Source organism: Diorhabda carinulata, chromosome 11 (assembly GCF_026250575.1).
Source record: "Diorhabda carinulata isolate Delta chromosome 11, icDioCari1.1, whole genome shotgun sequence".
Taxonomy (NCBI): domain Eukaryota; kingdom Metazoa; phylum Arthropoda; class Insecta; order Coleoptera; family Chrysomelidae; genus Diorhabda; species Diorhabda carinulata.
The window spans coordinates 3,069,762-3,096,729 of NC_079470.1; the positions used below are offsets into that span (position 1 = coordinate 3,069,762).

Sequence of the window (26,968 nt, forward strand, 5' to 3'; positions counted from 1 at the left end):
CTGCAAATTTATACTCAATATTCATGAGAAGGAAATACACAAAATGATTCGAGAGTTCGCAACATTAGAAAACAAGACAAACAACGACACGTGCCTTAAATTGAATACAAAATATATTGGAAGACCTCGATGATAGAAACAATATCAAAACAACTTCATAGTTACGGATAACCACAAATAATTTGGATCCAAAACTTGTTGTCCTCAACAATAGTCAAAAAACATGCAAATCGCAAAAGTATCTTTGGCCTTCGAGAAATTTGCGTTATAAATTTCAATATTTTCGAGTAATGAAACGTTAGTTGTACAGGTTTTTCACTATCAATTGACCTTTCTCTTAAATTTATTACAAAAAGAGATGGATAGAAATATTAATACAAAAGTCGCACGTAATTGACAAAATGTTTGCAGCATTATTTCACGAAATGAAATATGTAGAAGATGGATATCATATATCATTGTTCAAATGACAAATAAAACATTTTTCTCATATTTTTTAAGATTTTTTTTCTTTACGATCTCGAATACGAAATTGTGAGGTGACTTTAGTGCTCATCATCAGTAACGCCCTTCGTTTTTTATTGTGAAGAAAATAATTATATCTATTTTCCTTCAATTATAATCAGTGAAAATGAAAAATTATCTCTATAGAATTATCATTTTTCACGTTACTTTAAGGGTAAGATAGAGTGTAAAGCATTTTATCGTTGGCATTTTCACATCGTCGACATCGTTATCTTTAACTACTGCACTGTTAAAACGCGAATAGTTACTACAAGTTGGCGAGTTATCCATTCTTCACTAAACTCAAAATACAAACCGTATTTCGGTTATTCTGTATCTCTGTCATTTATCATCTGAATCAATTTATCAACATTATTGTTTATTCCAATTTTCTTAGTTTAAATAACAAACTGAAGTTTTTCAATGCTAATTGAAATGGATGTAGCGTAAGCTAAAAAGCATAAATTTAGATCCAAGGCTTCCATGTGTTTAAAAATTTTTCTGTTGTTTTCGTTTGTTTGCTAGTTCGTCTCCTTGATACTTTTTAGATCCTTCCCCTGGCTTGTATCCACTTATTTCTGGGAATACACCTCCTCCTGTGATCTCTTTTTCAAAAGAACAGACTTTTATTTGAATCATAAGTTTCGATTTACTGTTTTGATCTTCCTCATTTTTTTTATAAAAAGTCCCAATATCATTTTCGCATTCTAAAGCAGATAAACTTTCATTCTCCAAGCTGTAACAAGCAAGCAAAACCCACACCTTAGAGCCCAATATATATTACATCTAATTTGTCGGACGGCATTAAAATCAAACATATAAAAACCGAACTAACAATTTTGAATGAAAAGAAGCCTTAGTATGCATAGATATACTCTATATCAGGGCTTCTTAAACTTTTTTATACAGCGACCCCCTTCAAGCTTAGGAAATTTTAAACGACCCCCTCCTCCATATAAACGTTCAGTTGAAAATCGAGGAGCGCATTGTATTTATTATTTTAAATGCTACTTCCATATTTTCATTTATAGGCCCTACATAACAGTTTTGCATTGCCACTTTTTTCAAAAAATAGTTATAATAAAACTACAATAGTATTTGGTATGATTTTTATTTGTATTTATATTTGTACGTAGTGTGTATACTAATTTTAAAATTTTATTTATAATGATTGAAAAGTATCAGATCTTTGCGACCCTTTTTCAGTAGTCTCGCGACCCCCCTGGGGGTCGCGACCCACAGTTTAAGGAGCCCTGCACTATATCAACAAACACAATAGATTTGTTGAATGTTTATTGTTAAAATACAAAATATTACCCATCATTTACTCAAAACAGTACTATTGTGTCCCGCCAGTTTGAAAAATGACTACTGACAAGCGAGTTCTGTCATTCAGCTGATTTAAACGGGGTTACCAGTGTAAAAAAATATCAAACTTCTAATTGCAATAAAAAAAACTACCAAATCAATTTATCAGTGAAATATGAAAAATTTGCGTCCATACGATTCATTAGACTTGCTGTAATAGGTTAAGAAGCTGGTATGTGAGTACCGTAGTATTTGTCTATGGAAAGCCTCTCACTCGCAGTTTGGCTGTTTCCTTCCTCCGAAATTCTTCAGATGGTAATTCACCGGTGTCCAGTAAGCATACCAGTAACTCAGTTGATATTTGCTTAATGGTTGTGCCTTGGTAGAATAATATTGTTTCAAACCTGTTTCTGATTTCTTCTCGTATGCCCACTTTTTTATGACCATGACTTCCAGCTTTTCAGAAAGCCTATGAAAAGAGTTATCCCACCTTTCATCTCTAGGTGATCAGCATGTTCATCGCCATGCACACCAGGGTCGCTAGTTACCCACATCAGAGTAACTTTGTTGTTTGCTTCCAGTAAGTTCAAAGTCAACTACTTGGAGAGCTACTCTGCTCTCTGATAAAATAAGTATCTTTTCATTGCGTTAGTTCCATTGTGCGCAATGAGCTACGCATTTACAAGTAGCGTATGTTTCTAACTGTAAAATGTAAGGTTAGAAAAGCAAGCTTAGTACCTGAACATCATCTTATTTTTTTCTTCAGTTAGAAGGACTTATGGGACAATCTCTTCATAATAAACTAAGAAATGTGTGTAAAAATGAAAGCATTATATCTATAATGTAATTGTTTCAAAAAAGGTAGGATAGATAGAAAACTGAAAAATATTTGGGGTTTGCTCAGTGGAAACTTTTCGTAACGCCATCCATATTCAAGATAAAAGGAGTTGAAAACACAAAAATTATACACATTTTTTACGATTTTGCCATAACTACTGTTAACATTGTATTGACATTTTATACGAATATGTTTTGGAAGTTGACACAATCAATGAATTTGTTTTTATGTCTGACTGTCATAGAGGCCGCTAGTTACACGGTTCGTATCAAGTAGTATTAAAAATAACTTCTTAAATATTAGATTTATTAAATTAAAAATTTCAAGTGAACTTTAAACATCATTCAATTTGATACCAAAAAGTTACTCCCGATAAAACTTGATACAGTGTACCGTTTTCAAAAAAATTTTATTCGAAAATTATGAACCAATAAACTGTCTCTTTAAGATACGACCAAAATGTGTAACCCAAGAAATTAAAATCACATGACCGAGAAGGGCGATGAATCAGAGTTTCTGCACCTCTACCAATCCATAGATTTGGAAAATGGTCACTGGACCAAGTATGACACATTAAATCAAAATGCGATGAAGGTCTATCGGGTATAAAAAATAGTTTAGCGTTAAATCTTCTATTATCTCGAGTAAGTGATTGCTTAAAAAATCCAGGTTTCTTCGAAGAAACTTTTCCGAACAGCTGCACTACAGATTCTTAAACTCTCGCTTAAGAATAATAACATATCGGTGTATTTAATTCTGATTAGAAATATCTAATTCAAAAAATAACAGAAATTTCAGAAATGTCATAACTATCAATGAATGACAGTTTTCCAAGGAATACTAGGAGAAAAATGCTATTGCCGTGTAAAATTCAAAGTTAAATAACTTATGGGTACTCAGCCTTAGTATGAAACAAACAACAATTTGATCTCAAAATCGCAACACATGATCATCAAATTGTTGTTTGTTTAATATTAAGGCCTCCAATAGCTTAGTGGATTTTTGTGAGACTTTATAAGAAACAAAAGCCTTCGGTTCTATTTTTTTTAAATGTATCCGTTTTATATGGGGTCATATTTACGGGACAAAAAATTTTCAATTCACATAATGTTTACTAATGGATAATAATAATTAATGAGTTCATCAATACTTTAAACCAGCATCGGTTATTACTTCATAATTTTCAAATCAAAATATTCCGAAAAGTTATATTTGATGCTACTTCGTATGAACCGTGTAACTAGCGCCCTCTATGAGACTCAGACATAAAAATTAATTGGACGTATCAGCTTCCAAAACGTATTCGTATAAAATTTCACTACAATGTTGACAGTACTTTCGGCAATATTATAAAAAATATCCTGAAGATGAAAAATATTTTATTGAGCAAAATATTTTTCAGTTTTTTATCTATCCTAGAGACGGGATCACCTTTTTTTGAAACACCCTGTATATAACTAATACACTATTTTTCAATATATCACTCTTCAATGATATAAAAATACCAATTGTTCAATTTTATCAGTTGCAAACCTTGTATTTAATTGCATATACTATTCAGTTTTCGATGACATCTGAAGTAGTTTTTATACTTAGGACACATTCTATTATATTCAAATCAACTTTGACCTCTATGATAACTGTATTGCTGGAAGTATTTCTTTTACAATAAGATCGTTCAAATATATAGATTTTATTCAAGGGTAGCCTAGACAAACAATAGAATGGAATTCTTTTCTTGTCTTACTTGATTTGAAATGAGCAAAATTGAAATCAGTACTTGAAAATGAAACATGGTCGACAACAAAACAAGTCTTTTTTTAAATTGATGTGTCGTAATTTTATATTCATATTTACATAACCTCATGACATTGCATGTAGTATCAACTCTATGTAATAATTGAGTGGCGAATAAACAGATTCTCTTTTTGTTCAATCAACTACCACGATCATGATTTGCCTATTTTTATATAGTTTTTAAAGCACCTGTTTTTAAATTATTCTTTTATCAAAACTTTCGAGACTTATACAATAAACAATATTATTTAATGGAATCTCAATAAGAGCCGTTTCACACTTCCATCCAACATGTAATCGACGCCGACACGGAAATTGGATCTTTTCGTATTCAACTCTAATAAGCTCCATTCGAATTAAGTGATGGATAGCAAAAAGAGGAAAGGTTAGAAGTGCTCTTTTTACTTTTTGAAGATTTTAGAAATTAATTCTCTTAACTATTTTAAGATGAGTAATATAAGTTTCAATATATATAGGGACTTAGAGATGAATTAAGATTCGAGGTAATGCCAGATTGTAGCGGAAAATAGAAGAAAAACTAGGAAAAGTTGTTGATAAATTTGATGCAACGAAAGTATCATTCATTAGGAAAATTCGTTGATACAGCTCATTCAAGTCAAGACAGAAAGAGGCAGAGGAATCCTTTCCAATTTTACCATTGTACAAGGCTCATCAAAAGACCCTGTGACACAGTGTTCATATACACTTGGGGAGAGCATGAATACCCCGAAGGTTCAAATGAAATTGCTTCCGCATTATTCCACACGTTATGTAATACATATTTTGATGGGATTACGGTCATCAAATAAGTGGTAGATGGCTGTGGGGGCCATAACAAAAATACAACCAATATTGGTTAATACGGCATCGGCATCCCCCTAAGAACCTGAAGAAGATAGAAGTGATTTTTCTCATTCCTCGACATTCATTTATCCCTCCAGATAGAGTTTTTGCTCAAATTAAGGAAAAGGTTGTAGAGAATATAGACTCTCGTTGATCCTGTAGCTCATGAAAACATTTTAGCTGAAATTGGAACGGTGTTTAAGCCTACACCGACCACGATTGGAAGTAGGCCAGCGACGTATTCACCGTAACTACAAGTACTGTAATAAGGCCTCTAAAGCTTCAACATGTCAAAAAATTACTCACTAAACATTATGGACTAGTAGGAGAGCGTATCACCCCCATTTTTTTCATATACCGACCAATCGCGTTCTAGTCGCTAAAAACCATTGATCTATATATTTTCGAGGGTGCTGAATACGACATTTATTTTTCTCCAAAGTTGGGGGAACATGGTCAAAATCGAGTTTTAAGTCGAAAATATAGAAAAAATGAATTCGTGATTTTTGTTGTTCTATTTGCTGTATTTTGGCGAATAATGAATATTTTTTCATGAAATTTTTTTGACATACCGTTGAACCAATCCAAACAGTAAATAAATACATCCGAATCCTCCCAAAAATTTTCGGGCTGTATAGAAAATTCCGGAAATTTTGTTTTAGGCTCTCACGATTTTATGCATACGATTGACAAAGTTGAGTGAAGAAGTTTAAAATTTACTACTTCAGAATGCATGGTACTAAAATTATTGGTGTGAATAAGTTTTTGGGAAAGTGTCAGATCTTAATATGTAGAAGAAAATAAGTTACAGCGATTTAACTATATTATATACAAATATATTTTTTCCATAAGTTACCCAACCAGAAATAAAGTTTAGTTACACTGAGACCGCTTTTGCAATTAGATAACACAAAATGAAATTAGAGCAGCTTAAGCCTGGGACCTCCAACATATGTGCCTCGTACTATAGCTACTACACTCTAGAGACCTTAATAATACGTTTTTCAAGCACGACTGCTTGAAGTATGTTTTTTTACGGACTCGAAAGTTTGTCTATAATACGTACTTCACGTACGGTAGTAGAAAAAATATATGAACCCCAACTGAGACGGTTTGGTCACATTTGCGGAATGCTCGTAAACAGAATACAAAAAAAAAAACGTTCGAGTCCAAAAGCCCCATATAGCAGGTAGTAATTATAGTGAAGGAACAAGAAAAATCATGAATTGGAAATGTGAGAAAAGCAGCTAAGACAAAGGAGAGAAATGAGAATGGAAGATTAAATAAAGGATAGAAATGAGTTGAGAAGAAAGTATATGTCAAAACTTCCAATCACACGGCCAAGCATCTCATAGTAATCTGACAATATTAGACAAAAAATAAAATCAATGATGATTTTATTTAGATAATTGATCATTCAATTCAATAATTATCTCTCAAAGATAGATATAACTTCAAAAAATTGCCAGCTATAAAGGCTACGTTAAAAAAATATTGATTAGCTCGGTTATCTCAAATTAGAACCAATCACTTTTCGGAAACAATGATCGGGTTAACCCGAACTTGATCTGGATGTTCGGAAACTAACCCGGATCACGTTCATTATTGTTTGGAAACTGATCAAGTTAATCAGGTTGTAGTCATTATTATATTATCCTTTCATTGTTTCGTTTGTCCAAGGTTTTTAGAAATTTAAAAAATATTTATTTTCCTTAAATGGCTGTCATGATTATCATATTTAGATTACTGAGATTTGTGGTTTTCATACTTTTCGACATTTCAACATAAAAATAGCTTATTAGTATTAAGCTTTAGTGCAAAATCCTTGAATGGGTAAATCGTTGATAACTACTCTATAAAAATTATTGGACATTTATAATTTATCGTAGGGTGATTGATTAATGTGATACAGTTCTGTCCCCTTAGTCCTTTGAGATATCAATTTAAACATTTGAGTGATTGCAGCTATCAATAATCTTCACATTTTGAAATTATTTACAATCTTTCAGAATATTGTGCTATATAAAAATAACATTTTTATAAATGGAACACCCTATATTTTATAACATATTTAGAATCAGCGTCACTTTCCCATTACACTAATATAGGGTTGTTCTGTCAGCAGTCAGCAGTTCTATATATTCTACATAGGTATTTAAAAAGATTTAACCAATATTCCATAAAAATCGTAAGTTCAATCCCTGCACAATGTGTGCGAAATTTAAGAATGAAGATCTGTTGCAGCCAAAGCATTCGAATAGTAGTAAATATCCTTGAAAATTGTTTATTTTGATGATATTGAATCTGATACAGACTGAATCAAAATACTATTACATTGTTTTCTTGGTTTTTTCAAACGAATCACCAACATACTTTTTTTTATCAATGGAAGATGACTGTGGCCACCGAGGTTACCAGATTTTAATAAAATTGATTTTTTTTACCTGGGGTCACATCGAAAATGAAGTATATAAAATACCTCCAACAACAAGGGATGGAATGAAGGAGGGAACACGGAATGAATTTTGGATTGTTTCTATAGAAATGCTTCGAAATGTGAATCACTCTTTGAATTATCGTTTTTGACCGTACACAGATGTCTTTGGAGGTCATTTCGTACACCTATATTGATGATCAAAACATGTACGTATACTAAAAAAATACTCACATAGAATAAAGGGTTCATTCGAAAAACCGGTGAAATAATGTAACGAAGTAAAGAAGTTTTTTCTACTATTTGAATAATTTGGCCGCAACATACAGTGGAAACTTGATTAACCGGACTAATTGTCGTTAGGGATTTGGATAATCGAATATATTAAGAAAAGCGGGTTTTATGAAATAAAATAAGTTTAATAACAGTGATATTTATTAACAAATAATAATATTAATAATCCAAAATAATAATAAGTTCAATTTGGTTAAAAATAATTGGTAATTGGAATTTGACGTAAACTACTTTTTCTTGTCATTGCTGCTGTATCACGAGTTCGTTTCAGCTGTAGTAAACTCACAGTATTACTCTCTGCTTGTTTTTCAAACCATTTGAAAGCTGTTTCTAGAGCCTGAAGTGCTTCATCATGAGATGGTCCTACATTAATTTCGACGTCTAGATATCATCATCACAATCCTGGTATATTTGTATCTTAAACATCAGCTCATTCATATCCTTCAAAATAAAATCATCCGTATTGGTTATTGAATTTTCATTCTCCCGATTAAGTACTCTGTTCCAAGCCTTATTTAAAGTCCTAGCAAGGATGTCATATTAGGAGGCAAAAATTTTACCTTAAACTTTCCATTTTCTCTCTCTAACAATTCAACCGAAGGATGGGTTGGAGCATTATCCAATAAAAGTAATACATTACCTTGCTTGCCAATTTCGTTGTGTTTTTTCTTACTTCGGGGATTGTCATACCAGTCAATGAATATTTCAGAGTTTATCCATTCGCTTTATTGATTTTTATAAATTAAAGGCACTCTGATATTTATACAACTGGGCTTTTTTGATTTTCCGATGAGGAGAGAAGTTTTATATCCTGAATATGAACTCTCTCGCCTAGAAACTGAAAATTTGAAGGTAATGATTTTCCGGTTTCATCAGTATTATGAAAAAAAATTAAGTCATAGTTATTTTCATCCGATTCAACACCACCTAATTTTTTATTTAACTGTAATACGTTTTCACGGAGTAAAGGGCCAGATATGGGTTGCCCAGTTGATCGTTTTTGTAAAAACCAACAACACAAAGCGTCTTCTAAAAGTTCGTTTTTCGGTTTCTTCATCATTTTCCGATGTTTACTATTCGTCTTCACTATCTAATTTGCAGGTGTACAATAAAACTGAATCGACATTCTTCTTAATCATCACTTATCGTGGATGTACCTAGACCATACTCATCAGCTAACTTACGACCGGTTTCTCCTTTTTTTAAAGAAGCAATAATATTTATTGTTTTCAAGTGATAACCCCACTCTCTTACGCTTTAAAATTTTCAAATATTTAGACGCGACACGTAACTTGGGTCAATATTACAGAATTGGTCGCAGTTGATAGCCGGATAATCGAGTTTTTACTGTATCTTCATTCTTTAATTTCTGTTACATTATACACGGTATTGAAGTGTAATGATATGATTAATAAAAGTACTTACTTAATGGATTCTGTTATGATGACTAACACATTTAGTAAGATGATTTCCCACATAAACATTCCAATCAATACTTTTGCATACGAAGGGCTTTTACTTTTAGTTACATGTCTTTTCCATCTCTTTTCTATATCGTCTCCTAAAGCACTAGATTCGTGCTGCTTTCTATTTCTGTACATATCATCTTCAGTGAGTTCTCGTTTATATCCTTTCACGAAATAAGGTAATAGCCAACTAAAAGCAATATAAAATCAGCTTTAAGAATTTATTTTTCATTAGCTGTAGCTTAAAACAAAATGTGTTATTAATGCATGACTGTAATCTAGCCCCCATTTATTTTCATTAGTTTGAGGAACACAGTAAAACAAACTGATTTAAGCATATGAAAAAAGGACAGATTGAAAATTGGATGTGATATTCTCAAGTAGAAATTTACGCAAATGAAAATATTGTCAGATTGTCAAGAAAAAGTAGTGAATCAAAACAACAACTCACAAAGTTAATATTTAAAACAACTAAATCATAAGTGATGATGAGCTGAACTCGTGACATTAAAGTAAATCGGATTTCTGGAAACTATGGAGCAGAAGGGAACTCTAAAACGGATAAGCTTGTAAAAAATATGTCGAAGGTAGAGGATTTCGAAGAACTACCTACAATGGAATTGTTAAAATTGGGTATTGACAGAATTAGAGCCTAGCATCAGAATATATGGTCAAACAAAAGTGATTATACGATATCCCGAGAAGTTTGGTTAAGGAAAGCGAAGAAAAAAAAACAAAAAAGATAAAATTATTTACAAAGTATTCAATGCAAAAGACAATTGAAGTTATTACTAGACATTGTACTGCTGGCATAAAACAAAGAGTGTAATGAAAAGAAGAAACTATATCTGTTGGTACTGGTTCCATGTTTAGACAGAAAAACTAGGCCACATTGTTTTGAAAGAATTAGAAATGAAAAAGTAGATTATTCTGCATTGAGTCCAAGAGCCGGCTGCAAGAAAACCGGGCCTCTCGAGTTACCGGATGATGTATTTTTTAAATTCTTGTACTATTGAAAAAATCTTTAGTGCCATGGCAAATATAACTTGGCTTCGAATATAAACTGTACCAATCGAGTAACTGCTTGAAACTAATTTTAAAATCAAGTTTCGAGTGAGTAAAAAATAATAAAAAACAGTGCGAATTCAGTAATTCTTATTATGATTGCATTATAGGATTACTGACTATTTTTTTATTTAGACATTTGAATATATTTAAAATAATCTACTACACTGTACAATTTCATTATCTTCATTCGCTCACGGTCTAATGAACGCCATATTTCTATTTATTTAAAGAAATTTATGAACGCCAATGCTTATTTCAAGCTGTCTGGCAGGAATATTTCGGCCAATAGGGATGCATTTATTTTTACGATTCTGTTTTCATTGGTAAACAGTAGAGATGCTGAGTCCACGTGGACTGACGGTTTGTTAGATGTATACCAAATTATATATGGGGAGTAAACATTATTTTTCATTTCTCAATTTGGTATGAATGCCATGGGTATTTATGAAATATTGAATGTTCCTCGCATAACGCTCTTCTGCAATTGATATTGAAAGAACTATAACTCGATAGGCCAGGATTTTTGCAACCAGCTCTCGGACTAATTGTAAAGTTTCCAAAATAGGGAAAATATAAGTGGGCCGTACTAACAATAAGTTGTACGATTTAAATCTTTTCAGATCTTCGTTATTTGTATTTAAATATATTCGTATAAGAAAATAAATAAACTTGATTAAAATCATAATCAAAGACGCTACATATATATCAATATTAGAGGTAGCGAATTCACTCAATTTTTAACCAATAAATATATTATTGGAAACTTCTGTTCCATTTTGTAATGGATTTCAATCGTGGATTTATTACGTTCATCACTTAACATTAACATTTTTATCTAATAGAATTTATCTATTAATTAGATCCACCTGTCGCACATGGTGTTGCTCTGCAAGTATAATTTGTTGGTACTCAGTAGTAGCTCTCGATGGTGATCCGATGGATTCCGATGGAATTTCTAATAATTTCAAGATGGTGTTTCACTCAATGAAATATATGAATCTCCATTCAATTATCGTAGAAATAATCTGTACTAGTCTTTTTTTTTAAAACCTAACTGATTCCTGACAAATGAATAAAAACACGTGGATAAATGGTTCGGAAACGTGGAGAATAAAAAATAACTAAAGAAAAGAATAGAACCCACGGAAAAGACACCTTAATAAGAACAAATAGAACATTGAAGGTACATCGATTTAAAAACAACACAATTAATGATTAAATGAACCAGAAAATAAATAAAGTATTAGAGACCGTAGGCTAATTCATTTGTTCGACATGTAACAACTAGGACTGTCACCTTTCCTGGTATGCAAAGTGTCTGTCTAGGCTACAGGTCTAGCATTGATGATTCTGCGTCAGACCAAGCATTGATGGTAGAGCGACAACCGAAGTCCATGGTGACTTCACTGTTTGCGCTGCGCTTCGTCAAGGAGTTTATGCGTGCCACAAACATTAAGATCATAGCAATGGCTCAGTGAGTACTTTTAATACAAGGAATGGATATGGCTTCATAAGTTTGAACCATTTGTTCCATTCCGATTAAGGTACCTACACAATGTATGATTATAATGATCAAAAGCTTTTTCAGGCGTAGAAAATCGTTGGTCTTGCGATTTATTTGTGATCTCTGGCAATAAGAACAAATCATTGGGTGCCAAACAAGGACTATATGGCAGATGACCTATCAATTCGATGTTTTAACTGTTCGTAAACGTTTTCATTCATGAATCGACCGTTCTACGTTGCTCTAATGGAACGGTGGCGATATGTCCAGTTATTCCGAGAAAACCATTTGCTTCGAAGTGATTCGTGTGCGAACAGCTTTTGTTAGATTTGGCTCGTCTTGAAAGACCCATACAATCGATTATTGTTTGAAATAGGGTTCATATGAATAGATCCGTGAATCATCGCCTGTCCCGATCTTATCGACTTCTTCTGAACTACTGCGATTGAATTTTTTCAGCAATTCGTTGCACCAATCTACATGGGCTTTTTTTTAGTTATTGTCAAATTATGTGGTATCAACAAATATTCTTGACAGCCAAGTCTGTCTGCTTGAGATGGTGTTTCGTCATTAAAAGTCCAAATGAGTTGATGGGCGCACTGTTGATGGTTTAATTCACATCTAAAATCATAAAAAATCATCGCATGAAAATATTCACAATTCAATTCCATTTCTTGAACAAGATTAATGTTTCAAGTATCTGTAAACAACTCAAATAGCACACGTATGAGAACATGTTCTAAGTAAGTTCAACAAAAATGTCAAACAACTAGACCCGAAAAATGAACCAAGTATTTCCTTGGTTCTAAAAATCTAGAGATTCAGTATTGCCTGTTGATTATGTTGTTGATTGTATATAACAGTGTCCTTCCGTAATGGGAAATTGGTAAACAGACGAGCAAATCTATTTATCAGTGGACACAGTGAAAGTCAATTGCGAAGTTTGATCACAATAGGAATCGCTAAGAATTTTCGAAAAATCCTGATCAAAAAAGATCCCCAAACAATCACTTTCTAAGGTTCCAATTGCTCCAAGTCAAACTATCACTATATAGGTATTTTATATTAGACAAAAATACATGGTAGTTCACTTTTTACCTCGATTAATGAAGTGAATCAAACCGAAAAAACGTTTTATGTTGATAAAAAAACTATATTTTCAAATTATTAGGATTGTTGGTTTTTTTTGTTAACTGAATGTGTACTTATGTATACTTATTAGCCTTCAATACTAGTCATCGTATTGTAATGCTAGCCAAGCTGGTCCGGATTCAAACCCTGGCTCAGATATAATGGAAAAATCCAAATTCTACATAGAATATGTACTTCAACTGTACTTAATATGAAAAAGGTGCTTCACATAATTACCACTCCACGTCACCGAAAAAGACTTCTAGTACTGTTTCAAAGAAGTGTGAATCGCATGAAGGAATGAAGAAATTCAAGAGAAGTTTGCAATGAATTTGAAAATGAGTAAGGTATGACTTCAGAATAAAATAATTCACAGCGCCAGTCTCTTTGTTTAATAGCCACACCTTGTTTGTAACCAGATCTACAGCACGTAAGAATTCTTCATTAGGCAAACGAGCTAGCACGTACGGTTTTGATCATTTTTCACATTGAAATACTCCCACACAGAACAGATCTGGCTCTAGTGAACAATGAAAGTTAGTCGATGTAAGTCGTAGGAGTCCATTAATCAGTTGACGTTGGTTATTTTAAATACTTCCAGGCTTACTGCTAGAAGTGAAAAAAAGAGGTGGAGTAAGTGCGTAGCTCTCCATGGTGCTTAAAGGTGTGACTGTTTAAAATTTCCTGTTTTCCGTAAATACAACGCTTGTTATAAAGTTCTTGTTATTTAAATGTCACTTTATATTGAAAAACATACATAAAGAAGGATCACATATGGAAAAAATTACTCACCAAAAAAATAGAACAGAAATTATATTGGCTCTGTCCCTTGGAGATGTTTTCTTTGGAGGCAGGTTGGATCTTATCTCCTCCATTATGTATTAGATTTTCTGTAACAAACTGATACTATCATTGGTATAAAAATATAATACTGTGAGCATTTAACAACACTGCTTATTATTATAGAGGAAATAGCATGAACATTTGTGTGGATCTTATGTTTCAAAGTTCTTCTGATATTTGTCTATGTGATAAAAGTGATAAATAACACTAGCAAGTGACATACTGTAGAACAATTAGGCATTGGAAAGCAGATCAAAGTACATTATTCTTTCGTTAAAATATATCCTATCACTTTACCGCCACTATTCACGAAACAGTTTCCCAAGGATCTATTAAAGAATAGTGAAAGTCTTGGTTGTCTTACACAAAAATTTCCTGGCCTGGATACAAAAAAATTAAAAGCTGAAAAATTTAATTGAACTCAAAGACAACTACCAGTTCACTAGATAAAAGAAACCTAACTTTGAGACGCTTAAAACAAAATACAAAGTGACAATACATAGATTCAAAGTTATCAATCTCAACGAAAAGCAATGCTGACAAAAGCTTCTTGATGAAGTAGGGTTGTACCATTGGGTAAGTCGTACAAGTTGATGATAACAGAATTACAAATATCGCGCTGTGAGCAGCTATCAAAGCAGCATCTGGTCAGTTTCTAGATGTATGAAATGCTTGCCTTGATGAAAGAACCTTCCATGTCATGTGGAAGTAGAACGGTACTAATGCTTATACCCAAAAGAAAGAAGGCAATACTTTTTATGTTGGATGTGGCTTGTAAAATCCATTGGCATATACTACACGAAACCAGTCGTAGAGGTCACTTCACCCTTGAAGCTATTAATCTCGTCGTCATTATAAATACAAAATACTGTCTTGTGGTGACGCTTGACATAATAAACGCCTTAAGCACATCCAGATGAAACTGCATTATGGAGGTTCGTCGCAACATGGACGAATATCTTCAACCTAGGATATCTAGCTACTCCTCTAACAGGATTATTAAGTACGTAATAAATAACAGCTCCGTAGATTATCAAATTAATAGAGAAGTACCTAAAGAATTGTTGTGGGATGATGTACATACTCGGCCTGAAACTATCAGGGCATAGAATAGAGGCGACGTTGATTACCAGCACGAAAACATAGCTTTAAATCTCACCTGGGCATTTGATACTTGGGAGTAATGATCGACTGCAGATTGAGCCTCAAGCAGTTAGCTGATCGAGTGAGAAAGCTTTTGGAGTAAAAAATATCTCGACTTATGCCTAATATAGGGACCCAATAACATATTATCGTCAATTGTTACATCTTTGTCAGTAACCTTCTTTTTTGGATGCCATCTCCATTTAATGAAGGTTGGCAACAATTTCAGAATACTTATTCCGGTCATGAGTGGTGCGAATTAAAGATGATGTGCTCATCCTAGTCCAATCGCGTATGCTTTTTAACCATGAATGTTTTCTGCGACCAGATCCACGTTTTCCTTCGATTTTTCCATCTATTATTAATTTCAGTAATAATGACAAAAAATTACACCAGTCTATCGACTGAATACCCTGAGAGTTACCAGTTCATTCCATACAATATCTGAAGATTGAGCAAACGTGATCAAATAAATGCTTCCCAACCGAGCAAAATAAAAAAGATCCTTCTACCATAATAAGTAAAAGTTCTTAGCAACTGATATTGGACACCTTAACTAGTGAAAGAGGTGGATTAACCGCTCTCGCGTAGAGTACTTCGCGGAGATGTTCCCTGGATGCGAATATTTCGGGAAATATCTTCACAAGTATAAATATGAAGATTTCCTGAATATGTACGAATAAATGGAGAGAGTGGAGAAGTATTTTTCATATGCTCACGCTTTTGAATGCTTTGTCGTACATGTAAGGGTAATTCCTGGAAATGTGATCTAAGCTATGCTATCATCAGAGAACGCTTGGATTGTAACAAGCGTATTCATGGCGAAAGTACTGAAAGAACTGCATATTGAATAAATAAAATAAAGAGCAGAAAAATTAAGATGAATGAAGGAATTGACAAAAGGGCCGTACAACTAAATCCTACCTACCAGGAAGTAATGCCTGATGACGGTTTCCTAGGGCAAGCAGAGACAGAAACAGAGGAGGTTTTTTGATCGGTATTTCCGACATACCAAGTCCAAGTGTTACCCAAGAGTATGATTTACTCAACCCCTATAGATACATATACACATTAATCGCCTTCCAAAATGTACCCCTCAAATAGAAGTGCGTTCCGGGATGAGCTTCATAACACTTATCTCATCCGTTAAGTTCCTTAGTCTTCTTTATTCCTATCTTTTCATCCTACTTCCATAGGTTTAGTGGTAATATTCACCTATCCTCTTCTTATTTTCATAGTAGTGTTAGGAACTTCACTCCCTTCTTCTTCTATTCTAATGTTAGATGTGTGTTCTTGGTAGCCTTTAAAAATAAATCCTATTGCAAATCGAAGCGATTTTAAAGGGTGAACCAATTTTTTGAAGTTACCCCTCCTGAAGTTCCTTCTAATCTTCACAAGTTAAGCGTCTAATATGTAATTTCTCTTCTTTTTTTCTGTCTTTATGGCTATTTTCTCGGTCTTTTCTGTCTAGTGTAGTTTCTCAACTCTTTTAACTTGAGTTTTGTGTGACAACCACTAGTTAATCATTAAGTTTGGTTTTACCAATCAATGAAACAGAGTCCATTGTATGGAAAGCATTTATGCCAGTAACTAAATTCAATATTTATCTAGAACTCCAACAAGAAGAACGTATTTTGGAGGAAAGATATGAAGGAAAAGCAGATGTGATAGATTATTTTAAAGATCAGCTCCTTTTGAGAATTAAATGTATTTTAAGTCTAAGTTTAAGTCTACACATTTCAAAATTTAAATCTGATAGATAAAAACTATATTCATTTCCAAAGGCATTGTACTGAAATCCATCTTTTTGTCAAAAATATTTCTAATTATGTTATCATTATCATAATTCGTGGGTATTATTTCCCTTACTCACTAAGGGATTATCTATAAGCTATTTTTCAGTGTTATACATTAAATTCTTGTTATCTTTGAAATATCTAAAAATATGTAGAAGTTTATTTCGGATTCTAAATTTGTGACAGTTCGAACCTATCTAACCAATTTGAATTACTTTTTGCTGCTAATTAATTTTTACTTACTTTCCAAAATAACGTGAAATTGTTTGATGTGGAGGCATTAATAAGACATTGAACTTCATAACAAATCGGTAGTTTGAATCCAGATAACGAAATTATGGAAGTTTAATCGATTGCTTCAAGAGAATCTTTAAATTATTCAAAATCTTCTGATAAATATTCATATCAAATTAGTCATTTTGCTAAAAACGTAATAAATATTCAAATATATGGAAATTACACTATACCAAAAATAACCTTCTAAATTAAATTTATTTCATTTAACACATGACCAGAAACTGATTAAAACTATTAAATAGTGTTTTGTTTGTTTAAAGGCTATCTAATATCCGGCTGTTTGTAGTTATGAAATACATTTGAATGTCAATGTGATAAAATTGTGCAATTCTTATTATTTTCTCACAAATAGTGAGAATGCATCAGATAAGTATACAGAGTGTCTAGATGAAAACATCTACGCTTATAAAACTTACCCAAGTGAATATTTGTTTATAATTCCTTACGTATATAAATAGTATAGTCAGATCAATATTGTTTTCATTTTTTTATACAAAAATTGTGTCGCGATGGTGATAGATTTTTGAAAAATACCTCTGTATTAGAAATTACACAATCTATACAGCATATGTTTCAAATTTGAAGACGCCACGTCGTTTAGTATTTGTTTGGCAGCAATCAGTAGTGAACGTTATCAGTGGTCATCGTATGTGATACAATACTTTTATTTAAAAGGCATTATCCCAATTAATATTAAAGTTGAAATAGATTTTACTCTGGGCGAGACTGCTCCTGCATAGTTTAAACCAGAGTTTCCCAAAGTGGTCGATATTGACCCCTTGGAGTCGATATCGGTTACCAAGGGGTCGACATAAACGAAATATGTTTTTGGGGGTCGACGACCTCTAAAAATCGGCCCGTATTAACTAACCCGAGTTCTTATTTAAAATTTTTTAGATACTGTATAACTTGTTCTAGGGGTCCCGACTTGTTATGAGAATGACTAATATTTTAGTAGGAAGTATCATTCTTTTACTTTTAAAAAAACTTAACATCGATAAACGTACACACGTTCGTAGAAGATGAATAACTTGACTAGTTAAAAAGCGTGAAAAATTCCTGTAAGATAATATAATGTGTTCAAGCGTATAAATTTTTCAGGCATGTTTTGACTTGCACTGTTTAAGGCGAATTTAACCCGAACGAGATTATGATAAAGTTGAAGTTTAAAAATGCTCCGGATATTTGACTATAGGACACGCTTGCACTTATGTTAAAAATACATTTGCGTTTTCAATTTCGTTGGAACTTGATGAATAATACTGTAGGCTTCTCGGGCAAAAAAGTCGTACAGAGATTCTCAAAAAAACGAATCGAAAGGGCAATATACATAATGTCTTCGATACTGTCGCCGCGATTTTTCTAAAAAAAATAATTCAGCTTCGTTGTGCTCCACTCTGAAATCGCAAAAATCTTTCGAACTTCTGCCTTTTTTTCATTCAACTTGCAAAAAATGATATTTAAAAATCGCAAAAAATATTTAAAAAGATGACTTTTGCAGATGAAGATTCACCCTGTAAAATCTTTTTTTTTTAAATTTTCTTGTCATTTTTAAATATCATTTTTTTTGCATGTTAAATGAAAAAAAGACAAAAGTTCGAATGATTTTTGCGATTTCAGAGTGGAGCAGGGCGAAGCTGAAATTTTTTTTAGAAAAAATCGCGGCAACAGTTTCGAAGAGCATACATTATGTATATTGTCCTTCGATTCACTTTTTTAGAAGCTCTGTACCACTTTTTTTGTCCGAGAAACCTACAGTATTATTATTCAAGTTCCGACAAAATTGAGAACGCAAATGCACTTTTAACATAAATGCAAGCGTGTCCTATAGTAAAATATCCGGAGCATGGATTTCAACTTCATCATAATCTCGTTCGGGTTAAATTGCGTACATGCGCCTAAAACAGTGCAAGTCAAAACATGCTTGAAAGATTAATTGTATAGTAATTACGGGGGTCTGAGAAATCAGTTCAGTTAAGAAAAGGGGTCTCTTGCCTAAAATGGTTTGGGAATCCCTGCTTTAGACTATTTCCTATGAAGTCACTTAGAAAACATCGTTTATAAAACAAAACCTGCCAATTTTCAGGAATTAAAAGATGGGATTACCAAAGGATAAAAACAATTCACCAGTCAGGGATATTGCAAAATGTATTGCAGTTTTGAAAATCCCTTGGCTTGTTGTATTGAAGTAAATGGACAACATTTTAAGCATCTGCTGTAATCGCCTTTACTGTATCTTTCCTAAAATTCGTAATTTTCTACTTCACAAATTAGGATCTAGTTGTAGATTAGTTCTAGTATGACACAAACACTTAAAAGTTTTGTGATCAGTTGTAGTTTTTCTACGCCATGATTTGGACAAATTTTTTACTGCATCAGTTTCGTTAAACTTTTTACTAACTTACTGACACTAGACCTTGTTACAAGATTTGTATTAGCACATAAATTATTAAAGAATATTCAAATTAAACGAGTTTAACTCAATCGTAGCCATCTAAATGTACAAAATTTATTGTAACTTGATTAGTACACCTTAAGGATTCCTAAAAACACAAAATATATAGGGTGATCCATTTTTTTAATTCCCACTTATAACGTCGGGTATTGAGTTTTTTATTGATAGATCTTATAACACAACATTATGGAATTTAAACATTTTTTCGTGCGGATGTCTACTAAACTCAAACTCACAACACCACATTTTCACTACATCATATGATAATGCAGATTCTCTTATTGTACCCATCAAATCCTTTTGAATTTGCATTGAGATGAACTCTTTCAAGTGCTACTATTTAATCACTGCGCAGTGCTCAACACTATATAATATTTTAATACCACTAAGATCTAACTCACTCGAATTCTGACTATTTCTATAGGCACGCCCCTAGAACTTCTTACTTGTTAGTATCTAGCGTGAATTTATATAAGTATAATACGTTCCAATGTGACGTGATGATTAAAATGATTATTTATATTCATAATTTGTGCATTGGCTAAGTAGGGGTTGTACATATGATGCCAGAATTCGGCGACTAGCATTAACATGAAAGCACTCTTTATAGTGATCTAGACTATAATCAAACAATAATTACGGTAGTACTTGACAAAATATTATAGAAAATAGATAAAAATGAAATTTCATTGTTTTCAGAATAATGAATTTCACAATTTTCAATGTAAATAATATAGATTCCAAGATAAATTTAATATAATGTAACCTGCTATTAATATTTATTGGCGGTATTACAATTATATAAACACGTTATCTGCCCTTGTAATGATAAGATATTTGTGAGAATATTGTTAAAAAAACCACCGCTAAATATGAGTACTAAAACAAAATGATAAGAAGTGAAATATCAGAAGATACAAATTCAAACAATTATTATGAATAAGGAAGAAACTGGATTCCTATCTGCTGTAATCTTAAATTCCTCAGCTAGATCCACTTTTTAAGGAAATGGTATTTTAGACTAGGGTAGAGGCCTTTGAAGATGAGAAAAAGTGAATAAAAATAATGGTAGAGTGACTTATTAGGAAAGGAGGCGATTATAATAAAAATAAGAGAATCTGAGGTCAGGAAGGGGAAAGGGGTGAGTTTTTAAGGGTAAAAGTGGTTTATTTAGATTTCCAACGAAACTACAATTTTTATGGAAAAAAGCTTAACGGTGAAGTTGTGGATAATAAGAAGTTCCACAATTTTTGTATTCATACTATTTTCACATAACCTCAAAATTTATGTTAAAAATTCAAAAAACCAAGTTTCTATTTTTTTATTCTTATCTTTCACAAAAACATTTTTTTAACGAAAATTTACCTTTTTATGTCTCATATATACTGTAATTTAGTTTATTCCTCCTAAGAGGACGGCGTTATTTGTTTGTTGAAATCTCTTTTTGATGGTATAAAAAAATATTAGCAATTCCATGGCAAACTTTCTTAGAAAAAGTGAAAAAGCTATAAAATCGCATCCGAAAATTTTTTTAATCACTATGTAAAATTTTTAGATATTCATTAAAATACTACACTCCAATTATTTATGTTTATCAATGTAACATGGAATCTGACGTTTTTTGTGTAATTAGGATGTAAAATTTTAATAAACATTTAAAATTTATAAAATGATTTAAGAAAATTTTCGGAAACGAGTTTTTTTTTGGCCTTTTATGAGAAAATTTACGATAGTAATGACAATATTTTTTATATTTTTTACACCGTCAGGAAGTAGAAATTACAACGAAATTAAAACTTACGAACTTACGAAAAAAGTGACGAGAGAATTTTCGTTTTGAATATTAGGGTGTTTTTTCGTTAACAACTCAAAATAATGAGGAAAAATAAATATTTCAAATCAAATTGATTTCAGGATGTTTCGTTCATTAAAAGGTAAGTTTCCACCAAATTTCGTGTAAAACCATTTTTTGTCAAAAATAACAAAATATAAAAACAAAAACAAAGTTTTTTGAATTTTTACAAAAATGTTGATGTTATGTGGAAAAAATTTTTTCACAAAAGTTGTAGATCTTTTTATTATCTACAATTTTGTTATCTAGCTTTTTCCATAGGATTTGTAGTTTTACGGAAATCAAGATAAACTGTTTTTTGTCCTTACAAACTAACCCTCTTCTTCTTCTCGATCTCAGATCGCCCGCAAAATATTTTTCCTTCCATTTTCATTAAAATTTCTTTTTCTTTATTCTTTTTTTTGTTTGGTAAAAAAAATTATCAGAACTCTTCGAAAACACTCAAACTCTAGACCTGCTTGATTAAAGACCAACTTCTAACAACAACAATAAAGTGAATTAGATCGCAAAATGTCACACAGCGCTATTACAAACATAATTAAAATACATTTACAAAGAATTTAATCATACAAAGTCATGATTTAACAGATTTTAGAAAAAGGAGACGAGAAAATTGCTGGTTAAAAATGAGAGCTTCCTAAATGTTTAATGTGCCATGAATCATCGGCTTTTCTTCATTGGAGAAATGTTAACACAGCATACTTTTACTAATTATGTAACAAATTATTGTCGAACTTCCTTTAAAATGCTAAAAATAATAGCGATATCATTGAAAAAGTTCACCAAATAGTACTGGTATCAGCAGTAGACGCAACCTAGATCCACAACTATACACCTGAAACTAGTTGTGTTCATCGACTATTTCCAAAAAAATACAATAGGAGTGTATTATTGATTGATGTGCTAATATGAAATATTTTAAAAAAGCAGCTCTATTTTAAGAAAAAAAGCTCATCCATCAGAAAATCGCTTCTCTTCACACTTCGGTGATCCCATGGATAAGATTTACGAGTTTCACTTTGAATTGGTTGACCACCCTCTGTATTTAACAAATCTGGCCGCTAGAGAGTTTCTCCTATTTCCTAACTTCAAAATTTCACGTACAGGAGAGAAATTGTCATTAGACTGGGAGGTTATCCCATAATTAAATTAGAGGAAGGTTAAGATAGAATTTTATCACAAATTCTGGAACAATATTGATTGACGGACTTATTTTAAATATTCGACAGACATATCTTTCAATATGGCAGTTGAATAAATATACGATCGGCTTAATACGGAGTACCAAGACAGACAGACACATCAATTGAAGAATAGTCAGTATAATTGGGAGAAATTGGGTCGAGATTATTCAAAATCCTGAAGGTCCTTGTGTACGAGAAAACGTGAAATTTGATGTTAAGTGTCTAAGATAATCATCATAATATTTCACGCGAATTTGCAGCGGATACATACTTCAACGGTCGATATCACGTCTTCTGAAAGGCAATAAGTACCATTCATAAAAAATTCAGTAATTGTCTAAAAAATGAATATCCTGATTGCCGTAAGCCGTTTTATGATATTTTGGCCGATTAATGCAACCGCAATCCACAGTTTATTAAACAAATTATGCTCTTGGATTAAGCCACATTTTTTCCGAATGTATCGGTTAATCGTGATAATTGTATATACTGAAGTAAGGATAATCTTCACCAAATGATTTAAGAATATAGCCTACACCAATGTCGTACCTTAATCACCCTACTAAGCCGTTGTGTTCTTCTATCGTCACCACATTCTTAACAAGATATTACAAGACCCCTATTTTAATTTGAAAAAATTAACGAGAACGTTTTATCATTTGAAAAAATAAAAAAAAAACAATCTATTTTGTCTGAAATAAACTGTTGCCAGAACAAAGAATTTGTACGAGTGTTATCTATAAGAGTTTAGTCACGAACTCTTATTAAATTTTTGCTTTCAAAGGCAATACGCCAATAAAAATAAAAGATAAGCGAGACACAATACAGAGACTCTGCACCATCATTTGAGACCGTAAAATTTTGAGCATATGAACTCAAACAAGGCTTGATTAACAACGATCATACCAAAATCAGAGATAACTGATTGGTTGTCCCTTGATTGATGTCAAATAGTACTGAAAGATCGTCGGACTGAGGTTACAAATTTAGCTTGCGAACCTAGATCTACCACTATACGTCTGAAACGAGTTGTATGCATCTTCAAAAAGGCGCAACAAGACAGTATCATGAATCATTCCAATTTCAAAAAAGCAGCCCCATTTGAGGAAAAAAATTGCATATCCTTTCCATACTTCAGTAATCCCATGGATAAAATTTACGAAATTAATTTTGAATTGGATGATTTCCCACTGTTTTCACCAGATCTGGCCCCTAGCGACTTTTCCTGTTTCCTAACATCAACGTTTTACGTATGAAAGAGGAATTCTGATTAGACTGGGACGTTATCCATTACGTAAACGCCTATTTTAACCCGGCATTAGACAAGTGGGCTATGATAAACCCCAGCGCTTGAAGAATGCTGAAAAAATATTCAAATTGACCGCCAAATGACGGTGGTAGCGCCTCAGTACCTTCAAACTAAGTATTCCTCTACACGTGGTTGTTGAAAGCATAGTTCCAGCATAGACACAATGCGAATAGGACCGTTTCAAAGTTGCTTGGGGTTTCTCACACTCCAACTGTCCAAACTCGAAACTTTTTTTGAGCATATTTGTTTTGATTTTGTGACATCGTTTCTATAGGTAGGTTCTTCATTTTTATCAACTATGGTTATTATTTGTGAATTATCTCTTGTATTAGCTCGTGTATTGATGGGAGATTACGAAGAAGAGCAAAAACGTCTCCAAAAACTATAGCAAGATGCAGAAAATGATGAAAACTTTATTGATGAGGATGATTCCGAAAAAGAGGACGAAATACTACACCGTGTGTAGTGATTACCCTGACTTAGAACAGGATGACGAAAAAGAAAACCCATAAATGCAGGAGGTCGACGGCCAACAAAATGTCGCAGATCCGGTTGAAATCCATAATTTTTTTGGAAAAAATGGAATGACATGGTTTGAGGAATATAACATAAGAAACGTAAGAACCAGGTCCGAAATTTACAAAATTACAAAAGGTGGCAAATATTAATTGAAGGGTTAATAAGTGTAGTATTTAAAAGGTAAATTTGTTGAAAAGTAGAAATGATTATGTTGTATTTTTTTTCAAACAAACCTCGTATGACTGTGTCTGAGGCCACTGAGAGGTTTTAATGAAATATCCAACAGTTGATAATAAAAAATTCTTCAATTTTGTACCATTTTGTGGGAAATACTTCATAAATAATCAATCACGATAAGTGGCTGTCACAAATGATCAGAAGCCAACTCTAATAATGCTAATTAATACCAATGACTCATTTTTATCTTTAAATATAGTGATAAATGGAGATCAAGAGACATACCTTTGAAATGAAATTACACCGATCGACAAACTTAACCCGACTCCATACCACTACAACACTTTACTTCGAAATGATTATTATATAAATATAACATAATATATTTGAATGTAGTTGAATTATCTGATTCAATTAATTACTTTAAATTAAGAGATATGATAATAATACTTTTAAGTAGCAATCCAATGTTCCATCTCAGATTTAAAGTAAACTAATATTGATACAAATGTTGTAATTTTATTATCAAAAAATGACGTAGCACAATTCTTGAACAATTTTATATGTAGGCTGACATCACAGTAACATGTAATTGAATTGTTTTTACGTTAAACGGTGTGATATTTATTTTTGAAAAGTATACTTTGGACCATTACATAATTATTTCTAGTAAATACTATATCTTATCAGTAAATTATTTTTGCCGTGAAATTATAAGTCTATCATTCAATTTTGCTAATAAATCAACTAATTTTAGGTCTCTTTCAATTGTTATTGGCTTTATTAATAGATAATACCCTTGACGTTTCGACCTTATCTCAGTCTTTATTGAAATATAATCTGACATTGACAGATTATCTCCCGTATGAATATCAAAATAAAATTTATTTCCACCAAACTGAAAGATTTTTCATACTCTGTTGTCATATCATACTTAAAAATCAACTCTTGATTCAAATTATTCACAGTTATTCGAAATATTTGGGTCATTTTTTGTAAATGTCGACAAAAAGGTCTTTAGAGGAGAGGTAATTCGATATTCGTAGAGGCATTAGCCAGGAAAGTAGTTGTTGTCTTCTTTGAAGAACGGTAGAATATATTTTCGAAATATTAAATTTCGAAATTATTTCAGAGGTTAATAGTAAGAATCGTTTATTTTGATACATTTTACTGACTGAATCCATATTATCGGCGACTACTCTAGATTTAACTACATGAACTAAATAGCAACGTTCTTTGACATTGTCTCAGTTCGGATCTCTGCCCGGGCGAGGGTTGTTAGACCACTCTGATGAGACGTAATAACGTCGAAACTAGTCAGTGATTACAAACCCCTCCCTGCAGCTGCGAGCGATTGGGGATGTTAATATCGACAATAAGGTCGGTGGTTTTGTTTTTTCCTTTAAAGAGCAGTAGAATATATTTTCGAAATACCAAATTTCGATTATTTCTATTTCAGAGGCACTGAAATTTTGGTTAAAGTACAATGTAAATGTTCCGACATACCAGGCAAAACACCAAGCTCTGAAGATACACAACAATATTTTTTACCCAAACCTCTAATAGGAAATAAGCATGCAATGTGCTTTTAGCATAAAATTCGCTTTTTATTCATAATTTATTTTTGTTATTAGTACTATTTTAATATTTTATATGATATATGACACTAATCCTCTTCACTAATAAGTAATTCAAGTAAACCAAATCTCCGGAATTGACATAAGACCCCCTTAATGAAGCATTATCAATAAGGCATTTGATATAGTGTTTATAACTTCAGAATGCTCACAGATTGGAATTCTTCATCAACTCTTCATTTTAACAATAAATGGCATATTCCAAGAATGGCAAAACCTAATTACACGAAATCTAAGCTTACCTAATTTTCCATGTATAATTCGAAAATGGGATCAAATATAGAAATCATATGTTTGATTTATTCAACAACTTTTGGGACATACTCTATAGGTGGAAATAATTTCAGACGTTAATATGACTACGAGAAAAAATGTTTCTAAATTTTGAATTGTATACTTGAATAACTCTGTATAATAAGAGACATTATATTTTTTTGCTGTTTGCATTGACGATCACAAAATGAATCTTCAAATATCCTTAAAAAAATTCCAGATTTTCATTAATGTTTTCCATAAGAAGTTTTTATACTTTTGTAAAAGTGATTTTATTATCAGTTTTTGCTAAATTT

The 26,968-nt window shown here is 32.2% G+C and overlaps 1 protein-coding gene across 6 annotated transcripts in view; it reads right to left on the bottom strand.

Moving 5' to 3' along the window:
- LOC130899404 (probable multidrug resistance-associated protein lethal(2)03659) overlaps positions 1-25,356 on the bottom strand; it is a 42,495-nt gene extending 17,139 nt beyond the window's left edge. The window contains exons 1-4 of one of the 6 annotated variants that reach the window (XM_057809327.1): positions 17,447-17,566; positions 17,213-17,391; positions 13,980-14,077; positions 9,444-9,674 (exon numbers count right to left, since the gene is read on the bottom strand). In XM_057809327.1, coding sequence (XP_057665310.1) covers positions 9,444-9,674; positions 13,980-14,062 — 314 coding nt within the window. In that variant the 5' untranslated portion in view covers positions 14,063-14,077; positions 17,213-17,391; positions 17,447-17,566. Of the gene's footprint in view, positions 1-9,443; positions 9,675-13,979; positions 14,088-17,212; positions 17,567-25,047 lie in introns of those variants that run through there. The other 5 variants (XM_057809321.1, XM_057809328.1, XM_057809323.1 and 2 more) reach the window with 5 other exon arrangements.
- Between the last annotated feature and the right edge of the window lie 1,612 nt (positions 25,357-26,968).